Source organism: Chiloscyllium plagiosum, unplaced genomic scaffold (genome assembly GCF_037043375.1).
Source record: "Chiloscyllium plagiosum isolate Xiang-an unplaced genomic scaffold, Cpla_swu_hap1 HiC_scaffold_35, whole genome shotgun sequence".
Classification (NCBI taxonomy): domain Eukaryota; kingdom Metazoa; phylum Chordata; class Chondrichthyes; order Orectolobiformes; family Hemiscylliidae; genus Chiloscyllium; species Chiloscyllium plagiosum.
In genome coordinates, this window is record NW_028270173.1 from 46,441,224 (window position 1) to 46,456,598 (window position 15,375).

Here is a 15,375-nt window from a genome sequence, read left to right on the forward strand (position 1 = left end):
CTCTTTGCTACCTTCTCCCACCCTCCTCTCTGACCTATCACCTTCATCCCCACCCCCATTCACCCACTGTACTCTTTGCTACCTCCCCCCACCCTCCTCTCTGACCGATCACCTTCATCCCCACCCCCATTCACCAATTCTACTCTTTGCTACCTTCTCCCACCCTCCTCTCTGACCTATCACCTTCATCCCCACCCTCATTCACCTATTGTACTCTATGCTACTTTCTCCCCACCCCCAATCCCCTCTCACTTATCTCTGCACTCTGCAGGCACCCTGCCTCTATTCCTGATGAAGGGCTTTTGCCCGAAACGTCAATTTTCCCGCTCCTCGGATGCTGCCTGACTTGCTGTGCTTTTCCAGCACCACTCTAATCTAGACTGCTACCTGATGGACTCTGACCTCCAGTATTATGAAGTGCTTCGAGAGGTTAGTCATGCTTCACATCAACTCCAGCCTACCCAACTGCTTGGATGATTTGTAATTCACTGACCAGTGCAATCGGTCCACAGCAGATGCCAATTCCTTGGTGCTACACTCATCCCAGGAACATTGGAAAACAAGGATACCTATATCTGGCTCCGACCTATTGACTACAGTTCCGCCTTCATCACAACAATTCCAAACAAACTCATCTCTGAACTCAGTGACTTAGGTCTTGGCTCCCTACTCTGTAACTGGATCCTCCACTTCCTGACCCATAGACCACAATCAGTAAGAGTAGGCCAGAACACCTCTTCCAGCATAATCCTCAACGCTGATGCCCCACAAGGCTGCATACTTATCCCCCTTCAAAACTCCTTATACACTCACGACTGTGCAGACAAATTCTGACCCAAATCAATTCACAAATTTGGTGATGACACCATCGTCGTGGGTCGGATTTGAAACAATGGCGAGACAGAATGCTGGAAAGTGGGTGAGTGCTTACGGCATGGTGTAAAGACAATAATGTCTTCATCAACATCAGCAAAATGAAGGGGCTGAATGTGGTCATTGACTCCAGGAAGCAGAGTCAAAGCACTCCCCCTGTCTGCATCAATGGTGCTGAGGTGGAGGTGGTCGACAGCATCATGTTCCCTGGACGCGATGGTCACCAACGACCTGTCCTAGTCCACCCATGTTGATGCAATGGTCAAGAAAGCACAACAATGTCTCTACTTCCTGAGGAGGCTAAGGATATTTGGCATGTCCACAAGGATTCTAACCGATTTTTATAGACGTACCATAGAAAGCATCCTATCTAGATGCATCATCTAGATGCTCTGCCCAAAAAACTACAGTCATGAACACAGCCCAGTCCATCACACAAAGCAGCCTCCCATCCACTGACTCCATCTACACTTCCTGCTGCCTAGGGAAAGCAATCAACCACAAAGACCCGTTCCACCCTCTTCCATCACGCAGAAGATATAAAGATTTGAATACCTATACGAAGATATTCAAGAACAGCTTCATCCCCGCTGTTGTCACACTTTTGAACAGACCTCTCAAATATTAACTCTGATCCCTCTCTCTCTCTCTCTGCAGCTGTAACACTATATCGTGCATTCTACTCTGCGACCTTGGGGGACTTCGTATGGTACGATCTGCCAGTACAGAATGCAACATAACACTTTTCACTATATCTCAATAAACCAATCAATCAAATTTGTCCCATCCAGTCCCTAAGTCACCATGGATCCCAAACAACTTAATCTTCTGGACCAGTCTACCACATCTGACCTTATCAAATACGTATTCTATGCAGACAACGTCCATTACCCTAACCTGAACAATCATCTTTGTCTCTTCCTCAAAAGACACAATTGAATTTATGAGGTAAGACCGCTGTCAAAGATAAAATCACTCACCTTAGCAACCATGCTGTTTTCTTTTAAAACATCTTTCCATGACCTGCTTACACAGCTGTTCCTGTATCACCCATTGGCTATTGGGAGGCCTACAGTATAACCCCAGAGTGACTGGAGCTTTCAGCTTCCTGAGTTCTACCCTCCCATCCTCACTGGATGAAGTCTCCAAGATGTCCTCTCTCAGTACAGCTGCACTTTCTCCTTAATCAGTAATGCAACATTGAAACTCTGGAACGCTGAGCTGTCAGTCCTGCCCTTCTCTGAACCAAGCTTCTGTTTTGACTGTAACATCACAGCACCATGTACTAACCCAGGCTCTAAGCTCAGAACCTTACCTGCTATACTCAGGTTTGTGCTAGAACTATATATTCCCCATTACAGATCACCCTGAGGACCTGGGTCACACATCTACAGGAGTACATATTCCCCATTACAGACAACCCTGAGTACCTGGGTCACACACTAACAGGAGTACATATTCCCCATTACAGACCACCCTGAGGACCTGGGTCACACACTAACAGGAGTACATATTCCTCATTACAGATCTCCCTCAGTAACTGGGTCACAGATTAACAGGGGTACATATTGCCCATTACAGATCTCCCTGAGGACCTGGGTCACACAATAACAGGGGCACATATTGCCCATTACAGACCACCCGGAGGACCTGGGTCACACACTGACAGGGGTACATATTGCCCATTACAGACCACCCGGAGGACCTGGGTCACACACTGACAGGGGTACATATTCCCCGTTACAGATCTCCCTCAGGACCTGGGTCACACACTAACAGGGGTACATATTCCCCATTACAGATCTCCCAGAGGGCCTGGGTGACACACTAACAGGAGTACGTATTCCCCGTTACAGATCACTCTGATGGTCTGGGTCACACACTAACAGGAGTACATATTCCCCATTACAGACCACCCGGAGGACCAGGGTCACACACTAACAGGGGTACATATTCCCCATTGCAGACCACCCTGAGGACCTGGGTCACACACTAACAGGGGTATATATTCCCCATTGCAGACCACCCTGAGGACCTGGGCCACTCACTGACAGGGGTACATATTCCCCGTTACAGACCACCCTGAGGACCTGGGTCACACACTAACAGGGGTACATATTCCCCATTACAGACCACCCTGAGGACCTGGGTCACACACTAACAGGGGTACATATTCCCCATTACAGATATCCCTGAGGACCAGGGTCAGACACTAACAGGGGTACATATTCCCCATTGCAGACCACCCTGAGGACCTGGGTCAGACACTAACAGGAGTGCATATTCCCCATTACAGACCACCCTGAGGACCTGGGTCACACACTAACAGGAGTACATAGTCCCCATTACAGACCACCCTGAGGACCTGGGTCACACACTAACAGGAGTACATATTCCTCATTACAGACCTCCCTGAGTAACTGGGTCACAGATTAACAGGGGTACATATTGCCCATTACAGATCTCCCTGAGGACCTGGGTCACACAATAACAGGGGCACATATTGCCCATTACAGACCACCCGGAGGACCTGGGTCACACACTGACAGGGGTACATATTGCCCATTACAGACCACCCGGAGGACCTGGGTCACACACTGACAGGGGTACGTATTCCCCGTTACAGATCTCCCTCAGGACCTGGGTAACACACTAACAGGAGTACGTATTCCCCGTTACAGATCTCCCTGAGGGCCTGGGTAACACACTGACAGGGGTACCTATTCCCCGTTACAGATCTCCCTCAGGACCTGGGTCACACACTAACAGGAATACATATTCCCCATTACAGATCTCCCTGAGGGCCTGGGTCACGCACTAACATGGGTACATATTCCCCATTACAGATCTCCCAGAGGGCCTGGGTGACACACTAACAGGAGTACGTATTCCCCGTTACAGATCACTCTGATGGTCTGGGTCACACACTAACAGGAGGACATATTCCCCATTACAGATCTCCCTGAGGATCGCTCTGAGTCACACACTAACAGGAGTACATATTCCCCATTACAGACCACCCGGAGGACCAGGGTCAGACAATAACAGGGGTACATATTCCCATTTACAGATCACCATGAGGACCTGGGCCACACACCGGCAGGGGTATATATTCCCCATTATAGATCACCCTGAGGGTCTGGGTCACACACTGACAGGAGTTCATATTCCCCATTACAGATCACCTGGGTCACGCACTAAGAAGAGTATACGTTTTCACCGTTAAGGATTTCTTGTGGCCTAGGTTTCTCACTAACATGAAAGTGTGTTCAGCGTTACAAATTATCCTGCAGCCTGGGTGACACCTTAACGCAAGAGTACGTCTGTCCATTCCAGCCGTCCTGTGAACCTGGTCCACTCTCTAACACAAGTATACTTTCACTGTTGCAGCCTTCCTAGGAACCTGGGTCAAACTCTTACATGAGAGTTTGTTCACCATTGTACTCTGTGAAGCCAGGTCACTCTGTAACCCATGTGAGCACTAACCTTGTTTACTGCTGTTTGTTCTCCGTTGTGCTATCTCCACATTGGTGAGGGACAGACGCTGTCGGTCAATCAGCCGCTGTGTCTCCTGTTCCCAATATTGATCCGTCAGTGATGTCCGCATCCACGGCTGCCGAGGGATATTCTTCTGGATCACACTGTCAAAGTAGGTTATCTGGACATCATCCAAAACTCCAACATGAATGAATTTAGGAAAGTCATTGCTGTTCAGCATTGAGGTGTAGTAATACCTCAGGGAGTGTGATTCTGTCAAAGATAAAAGCCAAATCTGTCTCAGGGAAGACAATAAAACCATAAGACCTTGGAGCCGAGGTGGTCTACTCAGCCCATCGCATCGGTTTCAATGAGATCATGGCTGATCTGCTAGTCTCCAAATCCTCTTCCCTACCGTTTGTCCCATAACACTTGATTCCTGACTGATTTGAAATCTCAGCCTTACAAAATCCATAACAAACCCGCCTCTACATTTATTTGTGAGAAAGAATTTCACCGATTCACCACCCTCAGAGGAAAAGGACTTCTTCAATTCTGTCTTAATCATGCAACCCCTTATTGTGAGATTATTCCCTCCGGCCCTGGATCTTCCCACAAGGGGAGCAACCCTTTCGGACCTCAGGTTGAGGTTCTGGACGTTCCAAACCCAGTATGGTGACCATACGAACATTGCAGCTCAGCGAGCAAACTTACACCCGGGGAACAACCTTTCCGCATCTCCCCTGCCAAATGCCGGAAAAATCTTTGATGTTTCAATAAGATCGGCTATCATCCTCCTACAGTGCAATGAGGCCCAAATTATTCAACCACTCCTCATAACTCACTCCCTTCATTCCTGGCACCAGCCTAGTGAACATTCTCCGGTCTGCCTCCAATGCTCGCACATCTATCCTTACAAAAGAGGCGCAAAACTTTTCACAGTATTCCAGCTGTGACCTGACCAATGCCTTATATAGTTTCATCAAAACCTCCCTAATTTTATATGCCATTGCCTTTGACATAGACGGAGAGAGTGAGGTCTGCAGATGCTGGAGATCAGAGATGGAAATGTGTTGCTGGAAGAAGGGCTAATGCCCGAAACGTCGATTCTCCTGTTCCCTAGATGCTGCCTGACCTGCTGCGCTTTTCCAGCAACACATTTCCACCTTTGACATAGACACCAACATTCCACTTGCTTTTTCTAATAACTGCTGAACTTACATGCCAGTTTTTTTTTTGTGATTTGCACAGAGACGCTCATATTCCTCTGTGCTGTAGTTTTCTGCAGTCTTTCTCCATTTAAATAATATTCAGCTCCCCAGTTCTCCTGCCAAAGTGAATTACTTCATATTTTCCCACAATATGTTCCATTGGCCATGTTTTGCCCGCTCACTTGTTTATACCTCTTACTGACTTTTTGTATCAGCATTAGCACTTGTCTTCCCACTTATTTTTGTGTAATCCATCAACTTGGCTACAGTAACTCCTTCACGTTATTGACATATATCATAAATATTTGTGGCCCCAGCACAATCCCTGGTGCACTCCACCCTGGCTGCCATTTTGATAATACCCTCTCTTAGCCCAACTCTCTATCTTCTATTAGTTAACTAATCCTATATGCATGCAAAGGTATTGCCTCCAACAACAGGAATACTTCACTTATTACATAGCTTATCAAGTATTACTTAATCAAGGGACTTCTGAAAATCTAAGTATATTACATCTACTGTTTCCCTTTTATCTATCCTGCTTGTTACTTCCTCAAAGAATTTGTATAAATTTGTCAGGCATGTTTTCCCCTTCATGAAGCTTTACTGACTCTGTTCATTTATATTATGTGTTTCTAAATTCCCTGCTGTTACATCCTTTTAAAGAAACTCTAATGTTTCCCCCATAACAGATATTAAGCTAACTGGCCTATAAATACCTGTCTTTTTCCTATCTTTCCTTCTTAAATAGAGGTAGGAGAAAGTGGGGACTGTAAATACTGGAGAGTCAGAGTCGAAAAGTGTGGTGCTGGAAAAGCGCAGCAGGTCAGGCAGCATCCGAGGAGCAAAAGAGTCGACATTTCGGGCATAAGCCCTTCATTAGAACATTCCTGATGAAGGGCATATAGCCAAAAGGTCGACTCTCCCGCTCCTCGGATTCTGCCTGACCTGCTGCGCTTTTCCAGCACCATGCTTTTCAACTTCTTAAATAGACATGTTTGACAGTCTTCCAATCTGCTGGGGCTTTTCCAGAATCGAACTAGTCCTGGAAGGTTCCAGCCAGTGCATCTACTATCTCTACAGCTACTTCCTTTAGTATCCTCAGATGCATCCCATCAGGTCCATGGGACTTAATGGTTTTTAAACCCCATTAGTTTCCTCTGTTGAAAAGTATTTACGTCCATTCCTCCTTTTGTCACTTAATTATGTTGCAATTTTGGAATGTTATTAGCATCATGTACTGTTGAGATCATTGGAAAGTATTTATTCAGCTCCTCTGCCGTTTCCTGGTTCTCCAGTGTTAGTTCCCCAGCGTTTTCCTAGGGACCTGCGTTTCCTCTCTCTGCCTTTTCAGATATTTAAATAAGCTCTTGCTGACTGTTTTCTTATTACTTTCAAGTTTCCCTCAAGTTTTAACTTTTCCCTCTTCATTAATTTCTTGGTCTTTTCTCGTTGGTTTTGAAGGTGTTCCCAATCCCCTGGCTTGCTACTAATTTTTGCCACATTTAATTTAAACTTATCTTTAATTGGACGATCTCCTTAACCTCCCTAATTAACCATTGTTGGCTCATGCTCTTTCTAAAGTCCCCTTCTACTCAATGGGGTGTACCATATATACTCGAGTAAAAGTCAATTCTTTTTAAGGTTAAATTTATGGGGTCAACTATTATCTGGATACCACTTTTGAGGGGCTGAAATTCATGCCTGTCAAAATCTATACCATATCATTCGCAGAAGCCCAACTGATCCCTAAACAAATAAAGACACAAAAACTACGATTACGGTAATTCTGAACACCCAGAGTGGAGCAAGCCAAGTGGCACACTGATTCATAAATGTTGATTAGATTATTTACAACGTGGAAACAGGCCCTTCGGCCCAACAAGTCCACACCGACCCGTCGAAGGGCACCCATCCAGACCCATTCCCCTACATTTACCCCTGCACCTAACACTACGGGCAATTTAGCATGGCCAATTCACCTAACCTGCACATTTCTGGACTGTGGGAGGAAACCAGAGCACCTAGAGGAAACCCAAGCAGAATGTGCAAACTCCACACAGACAGTCACCTGAGACGGGTCTCTGGCGCTGTGAGACAGCAGTGCTAACCACTGTGCCACCGTGCCGCCCATGACCTGTTACCTGTGAAGAACTAGGGTTGACTTTTTCATGTCATATATGGAACATTCTCGATTTTTTTGGCCGAAAATAAGGGGTTGACTTTAACAGGAGATCGACTATTACTCGAGTATATATGATATCTCTGCTGTGAGGTTGTAAATGTCTTTAAATATCGGCCATTGTTCCCCAGTCTCCAAACTTCTTTCCCAGTTCATTCCTGCCAACTCTACACTTATTCCTTTGTTTGAGTGTAGCACAATTGTTTCTGACCCAGGTTCCTCCCTCTCAAACTGAACGCTAAGTTCTACCAGGTGATGGTCACTTATTTTGACTCTAACACCATTTATTAAACCTGTCTCACGAGACAGTACCAGATCCAAAAGAGCCGAACCCTTGGTTGGGTCCATAACATATTGTTCAGGAAACTGTCCTGAATTCTTCCTCATGGTTACCTCTGTCAATCAGGCTACCCCAATGTCTATGAAGATTAAAGTTACCCATTATTAATGTACTACCTTTGTTGTATACCCTCATTATCTCCTGGTTCATTCTCTGTCCCGTTAGGGGTCCATAAATAATCGCTGGAAATGTGTTGCTGGAAAAGCGCAGCAGGTCAGGCAGCATCCAGGGAACAGGAGAATCGACGTTTCGGGCATAAGCCCTTCTTCAGGCTTATGCCCGAAACGTCGATTCTCCTGTTCCCTGGATGCTGCCTGACCTGCTGCGCTTTTCCAGCAACACATTTCCAGCTCTGATCTCCAGCATCTGCAGACCTCCCTTTCTCCCCGTCCATAAATAATCCCCTTGGGTTTCCTTCCCTTGACATTTCTTACGTCCACCTGTATGACTTCTACACCTTCTGATCCAGAATCATTTATTGCTGTTGTACTTACCCCAGCAGTGTACAAACACTACCTCACCAGCCTTCCCGTCTTGTTGAAAGGTCCCATGCATCTGAATATTTCATTCCCAGCTTCGATCTCCTTGGAATTATATCACTGTAATGACTATAAAATCTTACTCTGTACCCATCGTCTGTGTTTGTGCCATAAGTTTCATTTATTTTGTTGCAAAAACTGCAAGCATTCAAGCAAAAATCCATTAACTTTACCTTTTCCAAAACCATTTTCCTCCCATGTTACCCTTTTTGCCACTGTTTTTCCATGTCCTTTCCACTCCAGCTATGGTATTCCAAGTAGTTTATTAGGGCCATATTTCGCTTTGTAAGTTTACATTCCCCCCCCTCCCCCCCACCATCCGTTGAAAACCCTCTTTACAGCCCTTATTATTTGAGTCACCGGGGCCACAGGTCTCTGGTTAGTTCAGGCTAAGCCCATCCCATTGAAACAGTTTCCTTATACCCCAGTGTTATGCCACTGCCCCATAAAGTGAAACCCGCTGTACCCTCACCAATCTCTGAGCAACACATTTAGCACCTTGACTTTTTTAAACCTACGGTGAAAAGTGCGGGGCTGGAAAAGCACCACAGGTCAGGCAGCATCCGGGCAGCAGGAGAGTTGACATTTTGGGTATAAGCCCTTCATCAGGAATGTGGTTGGGAAGGGAGGGGGGAAGAAAGGGGGCTCAAAAATAAATAGGAAGGAGAGGGCGGTGGGAAGGTAGCTGGGAAGGCGATAGGCAGGTGCAGTTGGTGGGGGGAGGGTGATAGTAATATACCCTATGCCAGTTTGCCTGTAAGGGTAGTAGTTCAGAGACTCTTACCTCAGAGGTTCTGCTTTTCTATTTAACCCCTAACTATTCAAGACCTTTCAGCAGAACCTCCTTTCTGGTCCAACAAATGTCATTGGTACCAATGTGGATGATAATACTTGGATCCCTGCCTTAACTCTGCAGTCTGAGGAGATGTGCTGACATTGAGCACAGTCGTTTCGACTCAAGTTCCTCCCTCGCAAACTGAATGCCAAATTTCACCATGTGATACACCGCTCACCACCCCCAAGCCCAGGCTGGGCAAGTCAGCTTTTGGAACACCTGCTCACCACTGCTTGGAACTTTCCCTATCCCCCTACTTATCCCGTCCATTCTCACAACTACAACCCTACTCCTTTCCCCATTTGAATGGCTCCATGTCATAAGGTTGACTCATCCCCACTTACATCGAACAATCCTGGAGGGATTGGGACCGGCGCTGGCCGGGATTGTGTTGGAATGCTCGAGTCAGGATGCAATGAGGGACTGAATGAGGGATGTGGAATGTGGTTTGTAGGGAACACTGATAGTGCGTCTGATCAGAAGCACTATGTATCCATGGTAATAAAACCTGCTCATACACTGCTGGAGGTGAGAATGGAGGAGGCTGAGATGAGAGGTTCAGGAATGTAACAGACAAATAAAGACAAAGTCATAGAGGTGTAACGCATGGACACACATCCTTCAGTCCAACTCATTTGTGCTGACCAGATATCCAACATTAATCTAGTCCCAGTTCACAGCATTTGGTCCGTATCCCTCTGAACCTATTCATATACCCATCCAGATGCCTATTAACTGTTGCAATTGTACCAGCCTCCACCACTTCCTCTGGCAGCTCATTCCATACATGCACCACCCTCTGTCCTTAGGCTCTCTTTAAATCTTTCCTCTCTCACCTTACACCTATATCCTCTAGTTTTGGACTCCCCTACCTTGAGAAAAAGACCTTGCCTATTTACCCTATCCATGTCCCTCATAGAGTCATAGAGATGTACAGCATGGAAACAGACCCTTCAGTCCAACCTGTCCATGCCGACCAGATATGCCAACCCAATCTAGTCCCACCTGGCCCATATCCCTCCAAACCGTTCCTGTTCATATACCCATCCAGATGCCTATCAAATGTTGCAATTGTACCAGCCTCCACCACTTACTGTGGCAGCTCATTCCATACACGTACCACCCTCTGCATGAAAAAGTTGCCCCTTAGGTCACCCCTCAGCTTCCGACCCTTCAGGGAAAACAGCCCCAGCCTATTCAGCCTCTCCCTATAGCTCAAATCCCCCAACCCTGGCAAATCCCTTGTGAATGTTTCTGAAACTTTTCAAATTTCACAACATCCTTCCTATAACAGGGAGGCCAGAATTGTACAGTAGTCCCCCTCGTACCTGTGGGGCGTACATTCCAAGACCCACCGTGAACGTCTGAAACCGCGGATAGGTGTGAACCCATTCATTTCAATGGGAAACTTAGTTTCCTGGCAGCCCCCTGGTCCGTGATTCTGGAATGTTCCCTGTAAAATGTTCAGGCCGCTGTAAACCGCGGGTAACTAAAACAGTGGAAACTTTCAATTTCAGTTTGACACTTCCAGAGAACAAACGATGTTTACAAACCAAGTTGGGAATATAAGAAAGGAAATACTCAGGAAGACCAGTACTGAGTAAGTGCTACACCTTTCAAGGGTCACTAGCAACTAGCATGGGAATACTGCACTCTCAGAGGTACAGTACAGCCGGAACACTGCGTTGTTAGAGAATCAGTACTGTGGGAATGTTAAACAAAACAAAAACCCTGCAGATTCTGGAAATCAGAAACAAAAACAGAAATTGCTTGAAAAACTCAGCAGATCTGGCAGCATCCTGTGGAGAGGAAGCAGAATTAACATTTCGGGTCCAGTGATCCTTCTGCAGAACTTCCAATGCTGTCAGACCTGCTAGAGTGTCAAAGGAACAACATTGATAAAGTGCGATGCTATCTGAGGCTCAGCACTGAGGGAACACTGCATTGTTGGTGGGTCAGTACTGTGGGAATGCTACAGTGGCAGAGGGACAGTACTGAGGGAACACTGCATTGTTGGTGGGTCAGTACTGTGGGAATGCTACAGTGGCAGAGGGACAGTACTGAGGGAACACTGCATTGTTGTTGGGTCAGTATTGTGGGAATGCTACAGTGGCAGAGGGACAGTACTGAGGGAACACTGCATTGTTGTTGGGTCAGTATTGTGGGAATGCTACAGTGGCAGAGGGACAGTACTGAGGGAACACTGCATTGTTGTTGGGTCAGTATTGTGGGAATGCTACAGTGGCAGAGGGACAGTACTGAGGGAACACTGCATTGTTGTTGGGTCAGTATTGTGGGAATGCTACAGTGGCAGAGGGACAGTACTGAGGGAACACTGCATTGTTGTTGGGTCAGTATTGTGGGAGTGCTATAGTGGCAGGTGTGTTAAAATACACCCATCCTCAGCATTTTCCACAGGCCTATCACAGCCTCACCCACACACTCTCAAACATCTATCTGCACTCAGCTTTCTGATGGCTTTATAGTACCTGAACTCTCCTTTCTCAGTAGAATCTTTCTGCTCCCTTACTGTTTCATTGATTGCTCTCATTGTCTCAGGCACTTTTCACTGCCACTTGCTTCAACTTTAGACTGGGCCTCGCCCTAAGGGTAGACTTTGCTCTCCAAGTGGAATTCTCGTCCTTTAATAGAATTACTTCAATCTTATACTCCTCAAGACTTCTCCCCATGCTAAATTGCCCATAATGGTCAGGGATGTGTAGGTTAGATGCATTAGTCAGGGGATATGTAGAGTATATGGGGTAGGGGAATGGGTTTGGGTGGGCTACTCTTCGGAGGGTCGGTGTGGACTTGTTGGACTGAATGGCCTATTTCCGACCCTGTTGTCATATTCAAAACAAATTGAAAGATGGGTCAGGAAAGATTGCAAACGTTCAGAAATTCTCCCACAGCGATCCAATCGATGAGAAAACTAACATTCTGGATTCGTGGTGCTGGAAGAGGAAAGCAGTTCAGACAGCATCCGAGATTTTACTGCTCCTCGGATGCTGACTGAACTGCTATGCTCTTCCAGCACCATTAATCCAGAATCTGGTTTCCAGCATCTGAAGTCATTGTTTATACATACATCTCCTGGCATCTCTGACCTTCTCCACCCTGCTGTCAGGAGACCTGGACACAAATCCCATCAGAGTCTCCCAGACTGTGCTGCCTTCAATGTGTAAAAGATCAGGCTGGCTGTATAACAGGCGGCTGGTCAAACATCCCCCGTTTCAAACTCTCCCCAAGAGATTCACATTCACCCCAGACACAGAGAGAGAGGGAGAGAGAATGGAAAGCTGAATTCTGTACTTACCGGGAGAGACCCAGGAAAAACACAAAGAGATGGAGAGAAGGATCAGCAACATTCTGGGAACCCACTCTCCCAATTCCCATCAGGGACTGGGGATAAAACACTCCGAGAGCGAACAAATCAATTGTTGTTTATAAACTGGAAAACAAAAACCAAGTTTGCCGAAACACCCTTTTCGGTTGAACTTCGACCATTTCCTGGTTGCAATCAGGAACTGGTTAGACTCCGAAAACCATCCAATTACAGGGAGGAGCAGTGACTCGTCACCAGTTACCGGGAAGATAGATCTCAGGCAGGTTACAATTCAGACTCTGAAACTCTAACAGCATTTGGAAAGCCTCCTTCAGGCGGTGATAAACGCATCAAGTCTCTTGAAGTGAATTTGACAAAGTACCAAGCCACATTTTTTCTCATTGTCCTCCGTGTTGCTGAGGGGTAGCCACAGGATGAACAGGGTCCCTGATTACTCCCGGGGAAAAGGCTGCAGTGCTCTGACATTGCCATCTGCAGGATGTCCTCACTGTGAAGGGTTCCCCTCTCTCACAGACTGCCATCAGGCGGATTGGGAAGGTTGATGGGCTGAGAAACAACATGTTTGGGCAGGTTACGAGAGTGGGATCAACAAAAGGTGAAATTGCTGGAGAAACTCGGCAGGTCTGGCAGAGAAATCAGAATCCAGTGACCCTTTTTCAGAACTTGGTGAAAACGAACTGATTAAAGATTGATGGGAAGGTGTGAGCAGGGAGTGGGTCCGCGCCCAGTGAACTGAAGGTACAGCCCTCAGTGTACAGTGGGCTGATGGTAATGTGGGATCATTGAGATGCCAGAATGAAATGGGGGGCAGGTACCTCAGAGGGGCCCAGAGGAGATTAGATTAGATTACTTTACAGTGTGGAAACAGGCCCTTCGGCCCAACAAGTCCACACCGACGAGCAACCCACCCAGACCCATTCCCCTACATTTACCCCTTCACCTAACACTACAGGCAATTTAGCATGGCCAATTCACCTGACCTGCACATCTTTGGACTGTGGGAGGAAACCGGAGCACCCGGAGGAAACCCACGCAGACACGGGGAGAAGGTGCAAAATCCACACAGTCAGTCGCCAGAAACTACCAAAAGTAAAGGCATGGAAAGATTTGAACACCGGGTGAGAAGGTTACAATCCAGATTTTGTTTCCTGGGAACGAATGGGGGGGAGGGAGGAGCCGAATTTAGCAACCTGGGTTGAATTCAGAGAATCCTGGACAGACGGGCTAATGGAGTGGGTCATGTACAGGGAGCCCAGTGTGGGGGTTAATGGGGTGGGTCATGTACAGAGAGCCCAGTGTGGGGGTTAATGGGGTGGGTCATGTACAGGGAGCCCAGTGTGGGGTTAATGGAGTGGGTCATGTACAGAGAGCCCAGTGTGGGGGTTAATGGGGTGAGTCATGTACAGAGAGTCCAGAGTGGGGGTTAATGGAGTGGGTCATGTACAGGGAGCCCAGTGTGGGGGTTAATGGGGTGGGTCATGTACAGGGAGCCCAGTGTGGGGTTTAATGGGGTGGGTCGGTCATGTACAGGGAGCCCAGTGTGGGGTTTAATGGGGTGGGTCATGTACAGAGAGCCCAGTGTGGGGCTTAATGGGGTGGGTCATGTACAGGGAGCCCAGTGTGGGGTTTAATGGGGTGGGTCGTGTGCAGGGAGCCCAGTGTCGGAGTTAATGGGATGGGTCATGTAGAGGGAGCCCAGTGTGGGGTTAATGGAGTGGGTCATGTAGAGGGAGCCCAGTGTGGGGGTTAATGGAGTGGGTCATGTAGAGGGACCCCAGTGTGGGGGTTAATGGAGTGGGTCATGTAGAGGGACCCCAGTGTGGGGGTTAATGGAGTGGGTCATGTAGAGGGACCCCAGTGTGGGGGTTAATGGAGTGGGTCATGTAGAGGGAGCCCAGTGTGAGGGTTAATGGAGTGGGTCATGTACAGAGAGTACAGTGTGAGGTCATTCATTTACTTTTCTGCTCCCTGCTCACTCCTGGAGCAGGACTATGGGAACAGAATTTCGCATCAATGCTCACAGCCTTCCTATCATTGTAATCCCCGCCCCTCACACTCCTCCTGTCAGTGTGTCTCCCTCCCCTCACACTCCTCCTGTCAGTGTGACTCCCTCCCCTCACTTTCCCCCTGTCAGTGTGTCTCCCTCCCCTCACACTCCTCCTGTCAGTGTGTCTCCCTCCCCTCACACTCCTCCTGTCAGTGTGACTCCCTCCCCTCACTTTCCCCCTGTCAGTGTGACTCCCTCCCCTCACTCTCCTCCTGTCAGTGTGACTCCCTCCCCTCTCTCTCCTCCTGTCAGTATGACTCCCTCCCCTCACTCTCCCCCTGTCAGTGTGACCCCCTCCCCTCACTCTCCCCCGTCAGTGTGACCCCCTCCACTCACTCTCTTCCTGTCAGTGTGTGTCCCTCTCCTCACACTCCTCCTGTCAGTGTGACTCCCTCCCCTCACTCTCCCCCTGTCAGTGTGACCCCCTCCCCTCACTCTCCTCCTGTCAGTGTAACTCCCTCCCCTCACTCTCCCCCTATCAGCGTGACTACCTCCCCTCACATTCCCCCTGTCAGTATGACTCCC

General features: G+C 47.7%; 1 protein-coding gene across 2 annotated transcripts in view; it reads right to left on the bottom strand.

Annotated features, from left to right (window-relative positions):
- The window catches only part of LOC122541298 (class I histocompatibility antigen, F10 alpha chain-like), a 189,950-nt gene that overhangs the window by 14,836 nt on the left and 159,739 nt on the right, over positions 1-15,375 (bottom strand). Inside the window, exons 1-2 of one of the 2 annotated variants that reach the window (XM_043677921.2) lie at positions 12,774-12,970; positions 4,360-4,623 (exon numbers count right to left, since the gene is read on the bottom strand). In XM_043677921.2, the coding sequence (XP_043533856.2) occupies positions 4,360-4,623; positions 12,774-12,825 (316 nt within the window). In that variant the 5' untranslated portion in view covers positions 12,826-12,970. Of the gene's footprint in view, positions 1-4,359; positions 4,624-12,773; positions 12,971-15,375 lie in introns of those variants that run through there. The other variant, XM_087979545.1, reaches the window with a different exon arrangement.